The sequence below is a fragment of the Anomaloglossus baeobatrachus genome, chromosome 3 (assembly GCF_048569485.1).
Source record: "Anomaloglossus baeobatrachus isolate aAnoBae1 chromosome 3, aAnoBae1.hap1, whole genome shotgun sequence".
Taxonomy (NCBI): Eukaryota; Metazoa; Chordata; class Amphibia; order Anura; family Aromobatidae; genus Anomaloglossus; species Anomaloglossus baeobatrachus.
In genome coordinates this window covers 135,099,917-135,123,062 of record NC_134355.1, presented here as the reverse complement: position 1 = coordinate 135,123,062, position 23,146 = coordinate 135,099,917, and the positions used below count along the sequence as shown (strand labels likewise).

General features: G+C 43.9%; 1 protein-coding gene and 1 long non-coding RNA gene across 3 annotated transcripts in view; one reads left to right on the top strand and one right to left on the bottom strand.

The window, feature by feature from the left end:
* Window positions 1-23,146, top strand: part of LOC142296187 (uncharacterized) — a 149,362-nt gene that overhangs the window by 113,879 nt on the left and 12,337 nt on the right. The window lies entirely within an intron of this gene.
* The window catches only part of LOC142296186 (heterogeneous nuclear ribonucleoprotein L-like), a 195,705-nt gene that overhangs the window by 163,660 nt on the left and 8,899 nt on the right, over window positions 1-23,146 (bottom strand). The window contains exon 2 of the mRNA XM_075339490.1: window positions 781-899. Coding sequence (XP_075195605.1) covers window positions 781-899 — 119 coding nt within the window. The remainder of the gene's footprint in view (window positions 1-780; window positions 900-23,146) is intronic.

Here is a 23,146-nt window from a genome sequence, read left to right as displayed (position 1 = left end):
ATCCGCTAAACGGATTCCGCTGTTTACAAGAGCAGCGGATTGTGACTGATAGATTTTAGCGGAAATGTGAACTTAGCCTTAAGAAATAAAATGCTCCTGGACAACCTTTTTTTTTAAAAAAAAAAAACAAAAACAAAACACTATACAAATTTGATTGATTGCTTAAACTTCAGGATACCATTTTATTTTATTTAATGGTTTATAGGAATGCCGAAATTGTGCCATTAAAAAATGACAAATCTTTTTGCAAACACAAGTCCTTTGTTTTGACAGGGTATAAAGTAGTCAGGATGACAGCAAACGAGATAGCTGCTACATTACAATGGCAGCTATTACTGTACACTGAAAATATTACTAAATAAACGTTATATTATTATTTTCACTAGTTAAAAAAAAACCAAAACTATGTCATTAGTTTCTTGGTTTTTTTTTTTATACGAGGTCACGTCTTGCAAATTAAATTAACGTTTGGTTTTACACTGACTAAACACTGACAAAGCCAATGATTGACGTATGATGAGCCTACATTGCACCATAATAAAAGTGAAGTGACCCTGCGATGACCCACACGTTGCAGCAATAGCGTCAGTCACGTTGCCAGTAGTCCATCAGCCTCAGGTTTCTTGTGATTGCAGCATTTCAACGTGCACTTTTTTACTGTAGTGTTATAACCTCACCATACTGTGCTCTTTGGCAGATTGGTCTTTCTAGCCCCAGCCTACATCTGACCATCGAATACAATTTCTGCAGAATAATATTAAAGACAAATATAAAGCCTACCATATGGTGCCAAATTTAGAGAGCGCCTCCATGAGATCCGCCTCCACCACGGACTCACAGAGCCCACGAACATGAACTACTGGAGAGACGGATACTTTATGATGGTTTCCACCTCCATCCTGTAGAGAACGAGAGAAAATTGGAGAGAGAGATTACAGAAAAAGTCAGTTTGGGGGATGTTCATACAGTTTGATTTTTGTACCTGGATTTTCCTGCACAAAAAAATAAATTTCCAAAAACAAGTTTCTTGGACTATTTTTGACAGTTTTTGTGCATTATTTTTGTTGCCTTTTATTAATTATTATTATTATTATTATTCAGTGGTCAAATTTGAAACTTTCTTCAAGCAGAAAAACCTCAAGAATTTACATATGTAATCTTTTAGCATGCTCACCAGGGGAAAAAAAAAAAGAGAAAAAAAAACGAAAAACACTACAAACGTGGTTTGCATTGAAGTCAATAGTATCTGATTTTTTTTGTTTTTTTTTAACAGGACAACAAAGTAAAGCTGGTGTCACACACAGCGACAACGACAACGACGTCGCTGCTACGTCACCATTTTCTGTGACGTTGCAGCGACGTCCCGTCGCTGTCGCTGTGTGTGACATCCAGCAACGACCTGGCCCCTGCTGTGAGGTCGCCGGTCGTTGCTGAATGTCCAGCTTCATTTTTTGGTCGTCACTCTCCCGCTGTGACACACATCGCTGTGTGTGACAGCGAGAGAGCGACGAAATGAAGCGAGCAGGGAGCAGGAGCCGGCATCTGGCAGCTACGGTAAGCTGTAACCAGCGTAAACATCGGGTAACCAAGGGGAGACCTTTCCCTGGTTACCCGATATTTACCTTAGTTACCAGCCTCCACCCTTGCTGCCAGTGCCGGCTCCTGCTCTGTGCACATGTGGCTGCAGTACACATCAGGTAATTAACCCGATGTATACTGTAGCAAGGAGAGCAAGGAGCCAGCGCTAAGCAGTGTGCGTGGCTCCCTGCTCTCTGCACTGTGACATGTAGCTGCAGTACACATCGGGTTAATTAACCCGATGTGTACTGTACCTAGGAGAGCAAGGAGCCAGCGCTAAGCGCGGCTCCCTGCTCTCTGCACATGTAGCACAGCGACGTTATGATCGCTGCTGCGTCGCTGTGTTTGACAGCTAAGCAGCGATCATAACAGCGACTTACAAGGTCGCTGTTACGTCACAGAAAATGGTGACGTAACAGCAACGTCGTTGTCGCTGTTGCTTAGTGTGAACCCAGCTTTAGGCCTCAGTTCCACTTGCGCATAGCTTCTGAGAGTATCGGCAGTGATATGCTAATGACCCTCTGCTGCGAGCGTCAGCTGTGGGTCATGCGACTGTGATCCTATCTTATGATCAGATCACAGTTGCGCGGAGAAGAGGGAGGGAGTAATTTGTCCCTCTCCTCCACAGCCTCGGTTGACATGCAAGTGCAGTGTGATATTTCACACGCACCGATAGACTTGTATGGGTGCGTGTGAGCCAAAACATTCTGCTAAACACAGCATGCTGCGATTTCTCATGCCGATATGGCATAAGAAATCAATTTGCAGATGGACACTGCCCCATAGTTTTGCACTGGTGCGAGTGCAATCTGATGTTTTATCGGAATGCACTCGGCTATGTTAATCGCAAGTGGAACAGAGGCCTATGGCTGAGTTCACATGTCCAGTAAACATCCATTAGAACGGATCCAGCTGCAATCCGTTGGCAAAAAAGTTGTGTACAACTTTTTTTTACCCGTTTTGACAAAAAAATGATTTTTTCAGGATCTGTTTTTCTTTTTTTAATATTGGAATCTATGGAAAATGGATCCATAAATTGTTTTCTGTTTATCCATCCGTTTTTCTTTCATTTGTAAAGGATTCATTTTTTGCTTACTGGATCACTTTCAGATGGAAGAATAGAAATCAGTTAACGGATCTGTTTTCCATAGACTTTCATATTAAAATTACAGAGTCTGCAGAAATCAAATATTCAAAAAGGACAAAAAGTTGTGTTTGCACAACTTTTTTCCAACAAATTGCTGCTGGATCCGTTCTAATAGACGATTACTGGAGATGTGAACTCAGCCTTAGCCTAACTATACATACATATATTTCTCATCATTAAATTTTAAGAAATAGTATACCTATATTTCTAGTGGCATAGATGTATATACAGTAGTGCTCAAATGTTTATGTATAAGAATTAGGCTATGTGCGCACTAGGCCGTTTTACCCGCGGATTTACTGCGGAAATTTCTTGAGAAAGGTTTGAAATCTTTCTGCAGACATTTCCCAGCAAAACCTATGGGAACAAAAAATAGCTGTGCGCACGCTGCGGATTTTTCTCAAGAAACTTTCTTGAGAAAATGAGCATGTCCATTATTTTCCGCAGGTGCCTGCGGTATACCCCCGGAATTTCACTCCATTCACTGTAATGTAATCGCAGATAACAGAGAGCAAGAGAGAGGGGTGTTTGATACTGCGCCAAAAGATCACTGGAACAGATGTTTAGATTACTGTATCTTTATTTCATCCAGGTCTACGCGTTTCAGGAGCCACTGCCCCCTTCCTCAGGACCGTCAGGAAAGACAAACATCAAATTTTTCATCAGATTTGATGTTTGTCTTTCCTGACGGTCCTGAGGAAGGGGGCAGTGGCTCCTGAAACGCGTAGACCTGGATGAAATAAAGATACATTAATCTAAACATCTGTTCCAGTGATCTTTTGGCGCAGTATCAATTTCCCCTCTCTCTTGCTCTCTGTTATCTGCCGTTTCGGGTGACTGCAGCCTTTGATCAGATTCTACATGCGACTACAGTTGTTGTGACTTTCACAACGATATCTGGTGAGTAGTTTCACCCTCCTCCCACCCCTTATATACTGGGGTAAGACCCTATATGCGCTTTTTTTTCCCACAGCTTTCTTGTCTGTAATGTAATCGCGAAATTCCGGGGGTATACCGCAGGTAGCAAATGATGTGCGGTATTGCCCTGGTATAGCCGCGATTTACCTGCGGTAATGCTCATCGCTCCCTGCGGTTTTGCAGGGAGGGATGTCATTATGCCAGGAAGAGGAGGCGGAGCAGAGTAAACACAGACGTCACACTCCCTGGACGCCGCACAGAAGCGCTTCCGTGTGACGTCCGGCGGGTGCCCGTGCAGTCTGTGTCCCGCTGCAGCCCCGCCGCTGCACGCACAGCAGTGTCAGTGTCAGTGTCTGCCCGCAGTGTCAGCAGCTTGTCACCCTGCAGCGCAGGCAGACACTGACACACAGCAGTGGGTGCAGCCGCGGGGATGCCGAGCGCTGCTGTCAGGAGGTGAGATGAGATCATTAGCTGCTGTGACGATCTCCTGCCTCCTGACATCACCGCGGTCACTGCTGTCTATGCCCGTCTCGCGAGCGGCCCGAGACTGTCACTAGCGGTGACGTCACGGGGTCTCGCGATACTGCTGAGAACGCGGTGGGCATAGAAGGCAGTGACAGTGCTGACGTCAGCAGTGCAGGAGATGATCACAGCAGGAATGATCTTATCTAACCTCCTGACAGCAGCGCTCGGAATCCCCTGCAGTGACCTGGGCTATTGATGTTAGCTCAGGTCACGGCTTTGCTCTCCCAGCCAATGGGGCACATTCTGTTCTTCATTGACTGGGACAGTGACTATGGTATGGATCGCCGTGGGACGCCCCCCCCTTATTGGATTACGCCGGACGTGGAATTGATTGTTCTTTTCAATAAATTGGTGAAAGAGGCTATGTGGGGAGTGTTTTTTCAAATGAATAAGAAATAACGTTTGGAACTCCATTCTATGTCTGAACTGGGTGCAAAAACCTAAAAAACATCACTATGGGGAGATAAGGTATGCACACCAGTGACTATGTAAGGGGAATACATTTGTTAGTTGATTTTCGTTTGGGAACCCTCCCCATACACACCTATTGCCAATCCACATCGTATATATAGCCTGGGTCTCAGCTTCCCATACACGGTAAGTTTTTTAACTGCATGAGAGGATACACACTAGCTAGGGACCCCAACGTAGAGAAATACTTTGGCGTAGTGTTGGGGCTCTATTGCATTGATCAATTCAGTAGCTAAATTTCTCTTTATTCATATATTCATGGCAGTAATGCAGGTTCCATTTTTCCACATTTCATTCGTACATATAGCTATTGAATTTTTCATGTCAGTATTCACACAGCAGTTTCTGCTATTCCATGTATTCCCCTTACATAGTCACTGGTGTGCATACCTTATCTCCCCATAGTGATGTTTTTTCAAATGAAACTTTTTTTGTTGTCTATTTTTTATTTCTTACTGACTGGGTTGGTGATGTCGGGTATCTGACAGACACGTGACATGAACCCCAGGGCTTGATGCCAGGTGACATTACACATCTGGCATCAACCCCATATATTACCTCGTTTGCCAACGCACCAGGGCAACGGGATGAGTTGGGGTGAAGCGCCAGGATTGGCACGTCTAATGGATGCGCCACTTCTGGGGCGGCTGCGGCCTGCTATTTTTAGACTGGGGAGTGTCCAATAACAGTGGACCTCCCTAGTCTGAGAATATCAGACCACAGCTGTCCGCTTTACCTTGACTGGTGATCCAATTTGGGCGGGACCCCATGTTTTTTGTTTTAAATTATTTATTTAATGTAAAATAACAGCTTGGGGTGCCCTCAGTTTTGGATTACCAGCCAAGGTGAAGCTGCCAGCGGTGGTCTGCAGGCTGTAGCTGTCTGCTTTACCCTAGCTGGCTACAAAAGATGGGGGGACCTCACGTGTTTTTGTTTTTTTTAATTATTTATTTTATGGCTAAATACAAGGCTAGGCACCCTTTAGTGCCACATGAAAGTCACTAAAGGGTGCCAGGTTAGAATATGCAGGGGGGTGGGACATTATATAGGTCTTTCTCATCTATCTATCTATCTATTATTTATCTATTCATCTATCCATCTTTCCCTCTATCCATTATCTGTCTATTGATTATCTATTATCTATATTATTTATTGCAGTAGTTACAGCATAAAAAAACCGCAGGGACCAACCTGCGGAAAAACCGCGGCAAATCCGCGGCAAAAACGAATGCGTCTTTCCCGCAGATTTGGTGCGGTTTTTTTAACGCAGGTGCGGTAATCTTCCAATCCCAGAAGTTTCTCAAGAAATTTTCTTGAAAAAAAAAATCACTTTTCTAGTGTGAACATAGCCTTAATGCCCTCTAAGGCTGCTTTCACACCTCTGGTTTTTCCTGTGCGGCACAATCCGGCACTTTGCAGAAAAAACGCAACCGTTTTGTTTTGCTGCCGGTTGCGGTTTTTTTTGCATAGCCTAACATTAGTGCCGCATGGGCTTGCGTTCCGTCCGGTTTTTGCCGCATGCGGAAGATTTAGCCGATGCGGCGGCCGGATGGAACGTTGCCTGGCACGTTTTTTTGTGCGGCAAAAAAAAAAAAAAAACACATCGCGCCGCATCCGCCGCATTTTCCTATGCATGGCTATGGACGCCGGATGCGGCAAAAAACGTATCTGGCCGCCGCATGCGGTTTTTGCCACTGCGCATGCTCAGTAGCCTGCCACAAGCGGCAAAAACCGGACGGGCCGCATGTAAAAAAACGTATGCAAAGGATGCGGTGTTTTCGCCGCATACGTTGCATATGTTTCACAGCCGGATTGAGTCGCACTGCTCAAACCGGATGTGTGAAAGCAGTGACTATTTTTTCATAAACCGTAATCAGGAGGCTACAACATTTGTTGACAAGATCATTCTCAGGCGTCGCTGCTTATAACTGAAGAAAATAGGACCACTTTTCATTGATTTTTAGAGTATCTCTTTTGTATAACTGTATACAGTTACAGTAAGGCTATGTTCACATGCAGCTTTTTTTGTTGTACTTTATTCTTCCGCAAAAGCTGTGTTTTTTTTTTAAACACAGCCAAGAAAACTAAAAAAAAAAAAAAAAAAAAAAAAAAACACAAAAACTCTGAATGTGAGTTAAAATAGCCTAATACCATAGTAAGAATCCATGGAATAAAGTCAAAATGTAAAAGTAGTTACAAAAAAGTAACTGTTCTTCTCTAACCCTTTAAAGGGGTTTTCCCACGAACAAAGTTAATTTTAATCAATAGATCTTGGAATAATAATAATTTCCACAATTGGATGTTTTTTAAAAAAAATGTTCCTGTGCTGAGATAATCTTATATATGTGTCCCTGCTGTGTACTGTGTAATGGCCGTGTCTGACCGTACAGGGACATGGTCTGGATCATACCACAGCTCCTGGGCCGAGGAGGAAGTAAAAAAAAAAAAAAAAAAAGTATGAATGTAAATTACTTTTTTAAAAGATTGCTCTTTTTAAGTTTCCTTTGAAAAATTAAGGAAAATCTTAATCCCATTGTATGGTGCAGGGACACCTTTATTTACTCTCACGTAGGACATGAGCTGGTCCTCGTTGTGGTAAAAATGTCTAGAAGTCTCACTATAACGTCTCTTGATATAGGTTTTGCCACAAAGCCATGATTAGGTAGTCTGAGCCTGATCTATTGTGCAGTCCATGCCAGTGGTATTCCGGCAGGGCTTTCTGTATTAGGATTCTTGATGAATTCGGGCAGGCTGAGTAGACAGTACTGGTTATGAGTATAGCAAGTACAAATAGTTTGGCACTTGCTCAACTCTAATGTTATCCTTTTACATGGCAATTTAGGATATGACACAAATATTCTTCTCAGACTTCAAAATTCTGATTTCCACCTCATCAATTATTATCATTGATTAAACTTCTTGCCGACATTTGTTTCTAAGGTATTGTTAAGTGCCACCAAGATATTTTTTATACTTGTTGCATAAAGAGTGGAGCCAGAGTTGTTGTGATTTGATTTGAAGTTTTCCCTTAAATTTGCTGGAATTGATTTAGGGGAGGCTGCAAGGTCCAGTCTGGGCTTTTTCTTGGAGGGGGGGAGGGGGGAAGGGGATTTGCGAGTCCTTGTCTACTTCACGTTTTGTGTAATTTATTCACTTTCCTTTGTCAAAGTATATACAGGAAATTTTAGGATTATGACTCCTTTAACATTTGCGCCATCACTCAGGTGAGCCTCTCTTTTAATTATGTTACCCACAATTGAGGAGTCTGCATATTCCTCAGTGTGGTGGAGGGTGGGGAAGTCTTCTGTGGACTGCTACAAACTGCTGCTGGCATGGCTGGGGCATCCAAGATTGCAGGGCACAGATAGGACTTGCAGTTAGGCATAGGTATTCTACTAGAGTCTGAGGCTTTGTTACGGCCTAGTTCCCTTTGCAGCGTTGCCGGCAGAGTCCCAGAGCCTTTATCTTTCTTCACGATTTTAATCATTCTAGTGCCTCGAGTGTTCCACTGTAAGGGTACGCTCACACGAGCGTGGAAATCGGACGAGTCCAATGTGAGAAAATCTCGTATTGCACTAGGACCTATGTTAGTCGATGAGGGAGAGCAGTTAGTCAGCTTTTCTTGCATCCAGAATCTGGATGCGAGAAAAGCGGCAGCACGCTGCGATTTTCTGCTAGAGCCGTATCCCTCGCACCCATTCAAGTGAATGGGTGCGAGAGATACATCGGACTGCACTCGGATGTTATCCCAGTGCAGTGTGATATACGCACAGGCTGGCAATGGAGGAGATGGGGGGGGGGATTAACCCCTCCCTCTCCTCCGCAGCGCCCGTCCTCAGCTTCACAGCTGTGACCTGATCGCAGGATCGGGTCACAGTCGCATGACACTCGGCTCAGGCTCGCAGCAACACCTGTCGCATCGGATGCTATACGCTCATCTGAGTCCAACCTAAGATGGGCTCTGGTTTGAGTGGACTGATGCTTTTTAGGGCACTTTTAGTAGTTTTTAATAGGCTTAGTTGTGAAGCCTCAGAAGAACAGAGCAACCTTCAGTAGCACTTCAAGCGATGCCCCCCGGAAAACATTTTTTAAAAACAGGCAAGGAAATGTTTTACTTCACAAAAAGAATCATTTGTGATCCCGTGCTGTAATGTCTTTATTCTCTTTTGTGCCCTCGCCGACCCAGGAGATGTTCTATGTTCATGTCTTTGCCAAGACACAGCGGTGAACACCGTAGGCTCCTTATCAGCGTCTATGAAACTAAGCCACAAGTGCACTCCAGCATGCACACCGAGGAAGGTCCAAGGTAATATGACCGAAACGTCTGTGCTCTGTTTATTTTGTAAGGATTTAAAAATTAAAAAAAAAAAAAACACAGCTTTTGGTCAGCAATCTGAATTCCAAGTCTCTCGTTCATATCTGTACGAGTCAGATAAATCCATTACACAGCATATAGTAGGGACACATACAAGTGCATCTCAATAAATTAGAATATCTTCAAAAAGTTCATTTATTTCAGTAATTCAACGCATACATTATATAGAATCATTACACACAGAGCGATCTATTTCAAGTGTTTATTTCTGTTAATGTTGATAATTATGGCTTACAGCGAATAAAAACCCAAAAGTCATTATCCCAGAAAATTAGAATAATTACCACGAAACACCTGCAAGTGCTTCCTAAGCATTTAAAATGGTCCCTTAGTCTGGTTCAGTAGGCTACACAATCATGTTGAAGACTGCTGACTTGACAGATGACCAGAAGGCAGTCAATGACACACTCAACAAGGAGGGTCAGCCACAAAAGGTCATTGCTAAAGAAGCTGGCTGTTCACAGAGTGCTGTTTCCAAGCATATTAATGGAGGTTGAGTGAAAGGAAAAAGTGTGGTAGAAAAAGGTGCACAAGCAACCGGTATAACCGCTCGCAGCCTTGATAGGATTGTTAAGAAAAGGCCATTCAAAAATGTGGGGGAGATTCAGAAGGAGTGGACTGCTGCTGGAGTCAGTGCTTCAAGGGCCACCACACACATGTATCCAGGACATGGGCTACAAGTGTCGCATTCCTTGTGTCAAGCCACTCATGACCAATAGACAACGCCAGAAGCAACTTACCAGGGCCAAGGAGAAAAGGAACTGGCCTGTTGCTCAGTGTCCAAGGTGTTTTCAGATGAAAGTAAATTTTGCATTTCATTTGGAAATTAAGATCCCAGAGTCTGGAGGAAGAGTGGAGAGGCCACAATCCAAGCTGCTGGAGGTCTAGTGTGAAGTTTCCACAATCAGTAGACTTTTCAGTAGGCGCCAACATTTCTGAGTTTAAAATATTTTTTTGAGTTGATCTTATATAATATTCTAACTTTCTGAGATAATGACTTTTGGGTTTTCATTGGCTGTAAGCCATAATCATCAACATTAACAGAAATAAACACTTGAAATAGATCACTCTGTAATGACTCTATATAATATATGAAAAATATATGAAGAGAAACCACCAACTTACACATATGTTTGCTTGTGAATCATAGCCTGTATTCAGAGTCCGCACGGAGGAGGGTAAAAAGGAAAAAAAGAAACAGAATCCAGCGGAGAAGAGAAATGGAGGAAATTTGTGGGTTCCTTGACAGTTAAAAAAAAAAACATCTTTATTCATCTAAAAATATAAAAGTTAAAAATGGCTACTTCATGTCTATGGCAGATCACAGGTTGTAGGTCCAGTAGGGAACCCATGTGCTTCCTCCATTTCTCTTGACCACTGATTTCTGTTTCATTTTTCCTTTATATAATATATGCGTTCCCATTTTTGTATTGAATTACTGAAATAATTAACTTGTTGATGATATTCTAATTTATTGAGATGCACTTGTATATAAGATTATCTCAGAACTGGAACACTTATTGTTTTTTGGGTTTTTATTTTTAACACATCCAATTGTGGAAATTATTATTATTTCAAGATTTATTGATTAAAATCAACTTGAACTGTGATTGTGGGAAAACCCCTTTGACAGGGGCCAAGGAAATGGTAAAAAGATATCACCTACTACTCAAGGCATGTATGCCACCTACCTTCCTGTCTTCCGGTAAACGTATGTGCAGTTCTAGACTTAAAAACAAGGCTTCGCTTACTTTCAGAATCGTGAAACTGATGAGACACCGGATAAATGTGTAATCAGCATGTGGCCTACTAATCCCAAAAACAGAGGGCCTAAAGTCCTATGTGAATTTATTTCTCCATCCACTTTTATGAAAAGGGTATTGTGCATGTGCGACTATTGTCCATACCTTTCCTTCCTAATTTCTCTATGGTGTTCTCTCTATCCTTACATTGCTGTCAATTGTTCATATGTATTTATTTGTAATAAAAATCCTCATTTGAATAATTATTTTTTGTGATCTTTTTGAGATACAGGCTCATTTATACAAACAGGAGTATCATATTCTTGCTTAAGTTTCTGACTATTAGGGCTCATGCGCACGTAAATGCTGAATATTCTGCAGCGATTTGACAGCACAAGTGCGCGTCAAATCGCTGCAGAAACACTGCATAATGAATGCAGTATTTTTGTTAAAAAAAGCCGATTTCATGCACTCGGGATGCTGCTCCCACCATAGACAGAGTGGGAGCAGCATCCAAAGTGCACGGAATAATTGACATGCTCATTTTATGAACGCACGGATTTGGGTCAATATTTTAGCACCGAAATCGCTGCATTCATAAAAGCAACGTGCGCACGTCTTGTGCACAATCTATATAGGTTGTGCTGGGGAAGCAGGACGCATGCATTTACACTGCAGTGCAATACGCAGCGTAAATGCATGAAATTACGCAACATGCGCATGAGCCCTAAGATCTCGTCCACCTCCCATATTAATTGGATGAGTGCTATCCGATTTTTTTATCAAATAACACTTGGACCAATGTAATTCAATGAGGCAGTTTGGATTTTTTTTTCTCATGCCAATTTGGGATGAGAAAAAGAAGTCACAGCATGCTACAATTTGACATGTCAATTGGACGAGACTCATTCATGTTATTGGTGCATGGAAAACGTCGGACTGCACTCAGATGACATTCGAGTGAAGTTTGATTTCTGCAGATTCATAGTATATATGGTATACATTTTTTTCTCCATCTTCTCCTCACAGTGTGTTCTAATTGCTGACACTCGCATCAAATTCTAATCAGAGTTTGATTGGCTTCATTGGATGAGAGACCTTACGGTCGTGTGACCCCAGGGTAAGACTAAGTCAGAAAAATGAAGGGGCAGAGCAATGAAATCAAGACAATCAGGTGTGAACAGAGTCTACCTCTGTCTTCTTTTTTTTTCTTCAGCTTATCAAGGCTCATGCTGCTTATTACTTTAACACCACTCTCTTACTTACACATCTACTTTAAAAGAAATCTGTCAGCAGGTTTTTGCTACCTCATCTAACAGCAGCATGTATCACTTAGTTTACGGGGTGCAGTAGTTGTGACACAGAGTTCTGAGATGTAGCAGAGCTCTGATAGCTAAACCTGTCCACACCACTGGTCTCTATGTACATTGTCTATAGACAGTGAGTTGCTTATCAAAGGAGGGGGTGTGGTTGAACCAGGGCTCATGTTCCCGCTTTAGTCACAGCATGATAAGATCCTGGTGATAAAACCTTCATTATAAGTAAACAACAACAGCCCACAGCTTGATTAGGTGACAGCTGAATTATGTGTTTTAACCCCTACAGCATGTTTTCTTCACATGAAATAGCAAAAACCTGCTGACAGATTGCATTTAAAGACATAGAAATATTTTTACATACAACCGTGATTACCGTGTATATTGCAGAAGGGTAAAAGTACTCTTAGCATTTTCAAGGATCACTGTTAGCCAAAGAGGCATACATAACGTGCAGTAACTCAGATTTCAACAAATTAGCATACGGTAGGTTACAGCCCTCTACGCATAGAAACATTACTATTTCTTATAACAATTCTGCCATGTATAAATAGAGAATGGAGGTCAGTTTAACCTGATCTGACTTCATACCCTGGCATGTGACAGTCTGGATATATTTATTACTTGGTTTGAACTCCACTATATTAAATAAAGCTGCTACAGATAAGACATGTTACCTCAGCACTAGGCTTACCACCTATCGAAAACCTAATATCGCCTGGTCGCACCTACAGTCAGGAATGGAAGGAATACAGCCCCATATACAGTCACTACAATTCAATTCCATGTCAGAAGGTTTGACTGGGAACTTGAACAGAATTTGAAAAAAACTTTGTTAAGGAGGAAGCTCCTTCCCATTCTGCTTCTCTGTTGTGTGGATTCTTCAAGGAAGCAGAGGGTTTACCTTAGCTCCATTTCAGGGGCATGCAAATGGATGGTTAATAGATCATTTTCCTCTGCTGAATATGAAAAGATCTTTATAAGCAATCAGAGGTGCTGTGTGTATCTTGATTTCTGTCTAAATAAATAAATAAAATATATAAATAAAAAAATTGGAGTAGGGTCGCCCGTATTATGATACCCAGCACAGTTAAAACATACGGTTACAGGATTCAGCCCCCAACCCTGCGCTTATCTTGGCTGTGTGTCAAATAAGAAGAACCGTAAGCGGCTTTCTTTTTTAATTATTTAAATAATTTTAAAAAACGGCAAGCGGTATCCCCCAATTTTGATACCCAGGCTGGGGAAGGCCCATGGTTATTCGGGCCCCCAGCCTAAAAAAAGCAGCCGCCCAGGATTGTCGCATCCATTAGGGGTGACAATCCCGGAACTTTACCTAGCTCATCCCAATTCCCCTGATGTGGTCTCAATCTTTGTAATAAGGTGTTAATAACAGCTCACAGCTGCCACTAAGCCCTAGATTACTAATGGGAGACACTATGAGACCCCCCCCATCACTAGTGCCATTTTTTTGGGGGGGGTGGGGGGGGGAGTAGGTGGAGAATCTCAGATTTTTTTTTTCCACCAATTAAATACAAAAGACACTGTCACGGATGTGTCTGGGCCTTCAGGTGCTGCTGCTGGGACCAGGTGAGATCCAGGGCCCGGTGATCGTCCAGACGTTAATAGACACTGTCCCTTTAAGAGCTTGATTTAGGGTTTTTTTTACGGTTTCCTTGCCAGGTTGGAGGAGCCTTTCCTCCAGCTGATAATTAAGGTCCTATATAACGTGGGGCCTCTCACTCCTCCAGTGCGGGTTATACTCTTCACTTGGAAAAGTTGCTTGCTCAGGGGGTGCATGTTGTTTCAGACTACTATTGCTGTACATTCTGAAGATTCCCTCTTAAGATAAGTTATTGTTTTTTTCTGTTACCCCATTTTGCTGTTTAATTTTGTGTTTGCTTTTCCTTCCGTGGATTGGTGGGTGGTGGGATTTAATCCTAGGGTCTGACTAGGACAGGGGTGGGGAACCTCCGGCCCGCGGGCCGTATGCGGTCCATGGCGACTTTTTATGCGGCCCCCGGGCATATTCCCGGGGACCGCTGTGCTCTGGCGGCAGCCGTACTTTTCCCGTAGATGCTAGAATGTATGGGCTCTATCCAGATCCTGACTTCCAGGACCTGACTGCAGCCCATACATTCTAGGCTTAACCCCGGCCTGTACTAGTGTGCTCTGGGGGGCGGGGTAAACAGCATGCTGCGATAATGTCACAGAATTGTGAATTGCAGAATTGCTGCCCGTGCAGCAGATTACCGGCCAGTCAGGCCTGTGCTGTGCTGTGCGTGTGACTCCTCCCCCACTCCAGTACTGTGAGTGCTCAACCCATCGCTGCACCCCCAGAACCCCCCAACCCCCGTTCAGTGCTGTGTACCCCCTTGTGCAGTGTGCTGCCACCCAGTGCTCTGCCCGTGCTGCCACCCAGTGCTCTGCCCGTGCTGCCACCCAGTGCTCTGCCCGTGCTGCCACCCAGTGCTCTGCCCGTGCTGCCACCCAGTGCTCTGCCCGTGCTGCCACCCAGTGCTCTGCCCGTGCTGCCACCCAGTGCTCTGCCCGTGCTGCCACCCAGTGCTCTGTCTGTGCTGCCACCCAGTGCTCTGTGCTGCCACCCAGTGCTCTGTTCTGCCACCTAGTGCTCTGTCTGTGCTGCCACCTAGTGCTCTGTCTGTGCTACCACCTAGTGTTGTACTTGTCCCCAGTCATGTCTGTGCCACCGCCAGGGCTGTCCATGCCCCCCTAGTGATGTATATGCACCAGCCCCTCCTGTGATGTGAACCCCAGTGTCTCCTGTAATTTATGCGCCCCAGCGTCTCCTGTGATGTATATGCCCCCAGCATCTCCATACCGAGACAGACCTGGAAAAGCAGCTGTGAGAACCGAGATGATCAATATCACCGAACATCACAGCTGCACCAAAGAGAAGCAGCTCCAGCCACCACAGTACGGGTGAGTTAATTAATCGTTTGACCAAATATAACAGGGTAGTTTTCAAGTTGATAATTTTGTGCGGCCCCCAAAGGTTAGTAGGAAATTCCAAATGGCCCCCGGCAGTAAAAAGGTTCCCCACCTCTGGACTAGGAGATAGGGGCACGTTGGTGGGCCACACCTCCTAACCCTTATAGGTACCTGTGGTTTGAGGGCAAGTGCAGGGCCCCCCCAGAGTCAGGGTCAGCGCAGGAGCTCCAGGTTACCCCCCTCTTTGTGTTTCAGCCTCTCTTATTCCCAGGAGTCCACTTGCTGGGTGTCTCTCCCCACACCCAGCGTGACAGAGATCTACACATGTTTGGTATCTACAAACTTGTACTGACCTGGGGAATCATATTGCCAGGTCAGTTTTACTATACTAAATAATAAAATGTATTATTTCATGCAAAAATACAACTAGTCCCACAGAAAACAAGCCAACACACTATGTTGATGGAAAAATAAAAAAAGTTATGGCTCTTGGAAGAATGGGAGGTAAATAAACGAACGTAAAATCGTTGAGTGGTGAAGAGGTAAAGCTGTTGTATTACGGTAGTAGACGTAGAAAGTAACTATACGTGATCTGTAGTTTCTTATGTTTTTCACTTAAATTTTGCAAACTAGGTGATTGTTATTTGATAAACTGCTACAAAACGGCCCACTGCCATATGAAGCCCACACTAACACATTACATTCACAAAACTCCTATTTAGTGATCATACTGTAAACATGATCATTCATGCAATGGTTGGCTCTTCTCCAGCTCGTGAAGTGGTAGGCACATGCCTGTTTACACAAGGGGATGTGGTGATGTCAAACAATTTATCAGCAAGAATGATGCGATCACTGGACAAAGTGTACACCGGGCAATAATTAAGCATATTTTGGTCGATTACCGCCCATATAAAATCCCCCATATACTGCACAGTATAAAGTGTGACTGCCTACAGCGTGCCATGAATAACATCTGGTGCCAGGGGTCAGACTCACAGCTTTTCACATAAAGACACTGAAGGAGCAGCCACATTCAAAGGAGTTATTCCTCCCAAAAATAAGCTATATCCTATGTATAGCTTTGCAGCGCCATCTTAAATGGAGTGGAGGTGGCACAGGCTAAGTCTCCGCTCATTACCTGTCAATGGGACTGCCAGCAATAGTTGTGTAGTCCTATAGACAATTGATAGAATAAAGGCCAAGCAAGTGCACCTTCTCTCCATTCAAGATGGAGCTGTAAAAAAAATATTTATGGGGGATAACTTTTTTTTTTCTTTGGGGGGGCGGGGAGATAATCTTTAAAAGAACAAATATCAAATATTCCCTAATCTGGAGCTCTGTGAATGAGCGGCCCTGTAGGTAATACTTAGTGGACACACAGCAGTATTTGGTCAATTACCAAAGTCACCTTCCACATGTACAGAGGAACAGTCCATGTGCCGTAATTCTGCAGATATTTTTTCCATTGGTTTTCCTTTGCTCCTGCTTCTCACAGCTCTGGCTCGGTCTTTCCTGGATGTAAATTTAGAGAATATGGTATGATCCACAAGAAGAGTGTCTTAAATTGAGGACCACACTCATTTGGCTAAGAAGACTAGATTTAAATATAGAAAAGAGAGAGGCCATTATCTCAGCAAAAGAAAAACAAAAAAACTAAAGGAAAACGACAGATTCAGAACAGTGGAATTAACACCAAGTTAGGCTACTTTCACACATCCGTTTTTTTGCTCTGCGGCACAATACGGCGATCTGCAGAAAAACCGCAACCGTTTTTTTTTACGCCGGTTGCGGTTTTTTTTGCATAGACTTACATTAGTGCCGTATTGTGCCGCAGGGGCTTGCGTTCGGTCCGGTTTTTGCCGCATGCAGCAGATTTAGCCGATGCCGCGGCCGGATCGAACGTTCCCTGCAACGTTTTTTGCTCCGGCAAAAAAAAAACCGCATCGCGCCGCATCCGGCCGCTGCGGCGCATTTTTCAATGCATACCTATGGAGGCCGGATGCAGCGCGATGCGGAAAAAAACGCATCCGGTCGCCGCATGCGGTTTTTTCCACTGCGCATGCTCAGTAGCATGCCGCAACCGGAAAAAAACGGACGGGCCGCATGTAAAAACTTATGCAAAGGATGCGGTGTTTTCGCCGCATCCGTTGCATAGTTTTCACAGCCGGATTGAGCCGCAGTGCTCAAACCGGATGTGTGAAAGTAGCCTAAAACAATTACATATTTACAGCAAGTGACGAGCCCTCTTTTACTAATTTTGTAATCTGTAAGACATGGTAGCACTTACATAGTTACATAAGGTTGAAAAAAGACCTAGGTCCATCTAGTTCAACCTTCCTCCACCAATTCTACATTTTGTCACTAAATCATTTATAACCGACAATGTTGTGTACTGAGGAAATCAGACAGCCCTTTTTTTTTTTTTAAACAGCTATTAGGCCATGTTCGCACGTTGTATTCTATTCCGCAGCATGTAAGTCACTGCCTGTGCGTCTCAGAACGCAGTCGAAAAAGCTGCATTCTGAGACACATTCGGCAGAACGCAATGTGCGCACATTCCTAGAGAATTCATGCGTTCTGGATGCTTGCACTGCCATAGACAGATTGGGAAAAGCATCCAGAATGCACATTTTTCACAGTGCGGTCTCACTCGGCTCTGCAGCATCCCCATAGACTTTCAGTAGAGCTGAGTGGCACCACACTGTCAAAAAGAGCATGGTTGGCTGCGAGACAGTGCCGCGCGATCAGAATGAACTCAGATGAACTTCATCCGACTTCATTGTGATCACGCGGCTCTGTGCATGTGCCGCGGCTTGATTTGCGGTCACACGTGAAGGACTCACCTGTGATCGCAAATCCCCTGAGTGACTGCAGTGAGCCATGCGATCAGCTGTGCTTTCACTCAGGTTACTCACGGCCACAGCTGCAGTCCTCCACCTGAGAGCGGTGGCCACGAGTAACCTCAGTGACAGCACAGCTGATCGTGTGACTCACTTCAGTTGCTGCATGGAGCTCACAGAAGCGGCGGTGTTCTACTGCCGCTCCTGTCAGCTTCCGATGTAGCAGAGCTGAAAGCGTCGTGGGACCTTGTGTGGATTACGTCAGACCTGGAGTTGTTTTTGAGGGGTTAATAAAGTGGGGAAAGAGGGTGTTTTTTGTCTTTCATTCCAAATAAACACACACATCCAAAAAATCCTTTATTTTCTTTAACTTACAGGTTAATCATGGAAGGTATCTCAGGGAGACGGCTGCCATGATTAACCTAGGACTTAGTGGCAGCTATGGGCTGCTGCCATTAACTCCTTATTACCCAGTTTGCCACCGCACCAGGGTAATTCGGGATGAGCTGGGTAAAGTCCCGGGACTGTCGCATCTAATGGATGAGGCAATTCCGGGTGGCTGCTGGCTGATATTGTTAGGCTGGGGAGCTCCTCATAACGTGGAGCTCCCCATCCTAAGAATACCAGCCTTCAGCCGTGTGGCTTTACCCTGGCTGGTATCCAAATTGGGGGGACCGCATGTGGTTTTTTTTTTCAATTCTTTAATTTTTTTTTTTTACTGCTCGATATAGAGACACGCCCACTGGTGGCTGTGATTGGTTGCTGTCACTCAGCGTGGGGGCGTGTGACTGCAACCAATCATAGGCGCCGGTGGGCGGGGAAAGCAGGGAATGCGTGATGGATTAATGAGTGGCCGGCATTTTCAAAAGAGGAGAAGCTGCCACAGTGTGACAGCCATGCAGCGCCGCGCCGGTGATCGTGGATCGGTGCGTATGAGAGAGGGGGTGAGAGGGAGAGACCGACATGTACAGAGAGAGAGATAGAGACAGAGAGAGAGACCGACCGACAGACCGACCGAGAGAGAAAGACGAAAAGACCTGCCTTTGTTATGTTAAAAAAAAAAAACATGCGGATCGCAACAATAATGCAGTGCAAACGCACTGCTTCACATTTTGGCAATGTTTTTCTACACTTCCAAAATGCTTCTTCAAACGCAGAGATTTTGACAAATTTTTGACACCAAAAACGCTGTATTTTTAAAAGCATCGTGCGCACTAGAAAGCCCCATTTCCGATAGACTTTGCTTGGAAATCAAAACGCATGCAATTTTGCATTAAAACGCTGCAGCTCAAAACGCTGCGGAAATGGATGAAAAAAAAACGCAACGTGCGCACATGGCCTTATAGTGTCTGCCATTACTACCTCTTGTGGTAGGGTATTCCACAGTCCAACTGCTCTAACTTTAAAGAACACTTTCCTATTTAGCTGGCGGAAGCGCCTTTCTTCCAACCGCAGTGAGTGCCCCCTGGTCCTTAATTTTTTTTTTGGGAAGGAATAAGTCATGAGCAACAAATGGTGGTCCAGGAGCAATGACATTGATGACAATGTGGCCAAGAGAGATAATATGCAAGTCTTCTGATCAAAACCAGTCATCTCTCACATAACTGGGGTACTTATAATGGGCAACTAGGCAACAATAGGCAGGTATATTAAATACATGGAGCTATATGTGATGGTCGTTACCAGCTACAGCTCTCACTAGTGCAAGGTCTCATGCTGCGTCCTGCAGAGCTCTAGCGCAGACTGGCTGTGCAGTTGCTACAGTGCTAAGTTCTGATGTCTATAGAGGCTTGGCTGTGAGCTCTGCAGCCTGGTATATCCGCTATAGAGATGAGAGTACATGGAATGTGGAGAGCCGCAGAGTAACAGACCAAATAATTGTGCTGATTCATGACCATGAAGAATGTGCATCACTTGCTCCACATGCTTTTTGAGTAACATGTGACACTTATCAGAGCAAACTCTATGAATGGAAAGGGAGTGGTGGAAACTTTTTGGTGGGGACGGGAACCATCAACAATTTAAGAAGGTATATTATTATATACCACAGTGACAGTACAGCATCCTGACACATAATGTGCTCACTTCTGTACATCCAGATTATAGATTATTATAAAACGACCTAACTTGGTTAATATGAATAAGAGGGCAGGGGTCGTAGGACCTTAGTTTTCCAGATATGCCTTTTCATATGACACGTCTGAGCTATGACAGGGGCCCTCATCTACTCTCACTGGGTTTTCAAGCCTTTTTAATAACCATCTTCAGAGCCCGTCCAGGCAAGGGGGGGAAATGTGTTCAGAGTATGAGAGGTGCAGCAATGGTCTCAGCTACATTAGATAGATATACACAAAACTAAGTATTTTTTTAACTCTGAAATAGCTCACGCTATAGAAAGTTTATAGTGAGATACAAATTGTATCTTGAACACAATAAGAACTGCAATGTTAAGTAATATTGATTTTCTTATTTTTAGACAGACCAAACCTTAAAAGGGAACCTGTCCAGTCCAATATGCACCCAGAACCATGAGCAGTTCTGGGTGCTTATTGCTAATCCCTGCCTAAGGGGTACTTTGCACGCTGCGACATCGCTAGCGATCTCGTTAGTGATGTGAAATGCTAGATCGCAAGTGCGATCTTTCGAGATCGCACATAGGTCATTTTACGCATGTGCGATCTTGAAAAACCGCACTTGCGATCTAGCATTTTACATCGCTAACGAGATCGCTAGCGATGTCGCAGCGTGCAAAGTACCCCTATCTGTCCCTGTATACACTAGCATAGATAAAAGGGGTCTTTAGAAAAAGTATTTCTAAGGATCTTTTATCGTATGCTAATGAGCGAGGGGACTAGGGTTCACAAAAAAAAACCTCCTCAAGATTCAGGAGGTCACTAATGTTCTCAATATCTCCCTGCTATGATATATCGTAGGCTCTCACTGAGAACATTAGTGACCTGAATCTTGAGGAGGTTTTTTTGTGAACCCTATCTTTGCACAGTATCACTTTATGTATATGCACTGCACTTTATCTTTATGTGTAGGGGTTCACAGGGACATAGCAGGAACATCCGTCGGTGAGTGGGGGCGCCACAACGTATATTTAGGGTGCCAACCTCTACGGCTAGGTAGGGCACAGGATGGGAGTAGACATTGTAGGGACTGAGTTTCCCTCTCTTCTGTGCACCGGGTTATTTTATCTATATTGAATTGTGTTTTTTTACCTTTTAATATTATCATTAAATGTTAAGTTTTAGTGAGGGATTTATGCTTAAAATTCACATACCTAACTAGTGAGGTTGTAACCTGCTTATATTTACACCACAAATCACATGGCACACACATACAACTCTATGGGTGCATGGAAATCATAGAATTCCGTGGACTCACAGAATTGAGAAGATTGGGAAATTGTGTTCTGTGATCCTTGCATTCAATAGAATTGGGACACATTAAGCTGATAGTCTGATCAGAGTCTGATCGGAGCGTCATTACTAAAATGGATCCAATTTTCTCGTATGAGAATCTAAAGTAGTGTGAGCGATCCACAATCCTGATGAAGCCAGCAAACTGGTAATACATATGGCCTCTCCTGAACTGTCTCTATTAGGCTGGTTTCACACTACGTCTTTTTAACATCCGTTGAAAACGTTATTTTAGCGGAAGTACGGATCCAGTGCAAATGCGTTTTCATTTCAATGCATTTGCAATGGACTCGCGTCCACCTGCATTTGCGTGCGTTATAGTGCGGATCCGGTGACTTGCAGTTTTTTAACATGTTTCAAAAACGCTACTTGTAGCGTTTTTGAGCTGCGTCAAAATACTGCAAGTCACCGGATCCGCACTATAACGCACGCGAACGCAGGTGAACGCTGGCGTGCTGATAGACAGGATCCTGCTTTTGTACTGAGCATGCCCAGAAAGTACTGAGCATGCCCAGAACCAGTCTCGCGTGATCTGTCTCTCTCTCCTCCTCCCTCCCTCACCCTCTCTCTCTATCTGTCTTTCCCCCTTCCTCCCTCCCTCCCCCCCACCTGAGAGCTGCGGACACTCGTAACCAAGGTAAATATCGCGTAACCACTTCTCTTAGTTACCCGATGTTTACGTTGGTTACGCGTGCAGGCAGCCCTGCTCCTAGCAGCTGCAGACACTCGTAACCAAGATAAATATCGGGTATCCAAGGCCGATGTTTACCTTGGTTACCAGCGTCTGCAGCTGTCAGAAGCCGGCTCCCAGTCTAGTTCCCCTCACTCCCGATCACATGACTCCAATGCCCGCCCCTAAACATCCAGTGCAGGATCCTGCAAAATAACATATGCGTTTGCATACGTTATTTGCTGTAAAAGCAGGATCCGTACTTCCGCTAAAAAAACGTTTTCAACGGATGTTAAAAAGACGTAGTGTGAAACCAGCCTTATTAGTATGTCTCCCTTGCCACACACACACTAATTATATATATATATATATATATATATATATATATATATATATATATATATATATATATATATATATATATATATATATATATATATTATATATACATACCGTACAGACCAAAAGTTTGGACACACCTTCTCATTCAAAGAGTTTTCTTTATTTTCATGACTCTGAAAATTGTAGAGTCACATTGAAGACATCAAAACTACGAATTAACACATGTGGAATGAAATACTTAACAAAAAAGTGTGAAACAACTGAAAATATGTCTTATATTATAGGTTCTTCCAAGTAGCCACCTTTTGCTTTGATTACTGCTTTGCACACTCTTGGCATTCTCTTGATGAGCTTCAAGAGGTAGTCACCGGAAATGGTTTTACAATAGTCTTGAAGGAGTTCCTAGAGATGCTTAGCACTTGTTGGCCCTTTTGGCTTCACTCTGCGGTCCAGCTCACCCCAAACCATCTCAATTGGGTTCAGGTCTGGTGACTGTGAAGGCCAGGTCATCTGGTGTAGCACCCCATCACTCTCTTTCTTAGTCAAATAGCCCTTACACAGCCTGGAGGTGTGTTTGGGGTCATTGTCCTGTTGAAAAATAAATGATGGTCCAACTAAATGCAAACCGAATGGAATAGCACGCCGCTGCAAGATGCTGTGGTAGCCATACTGGTTCAGTATGCCTTCAATTTTGAATAAATCCCCAACAGTGTCACCAGCAAAGCACCCCCACACCATCACACCTCTTCCTCCATGCTTCACGGAGGGAACCAGGCATGTAGAGTCCATCTGTTCACCTTTTCTACAAAGACACGGTGGTTGGATCCAAAGATCTCAAATTT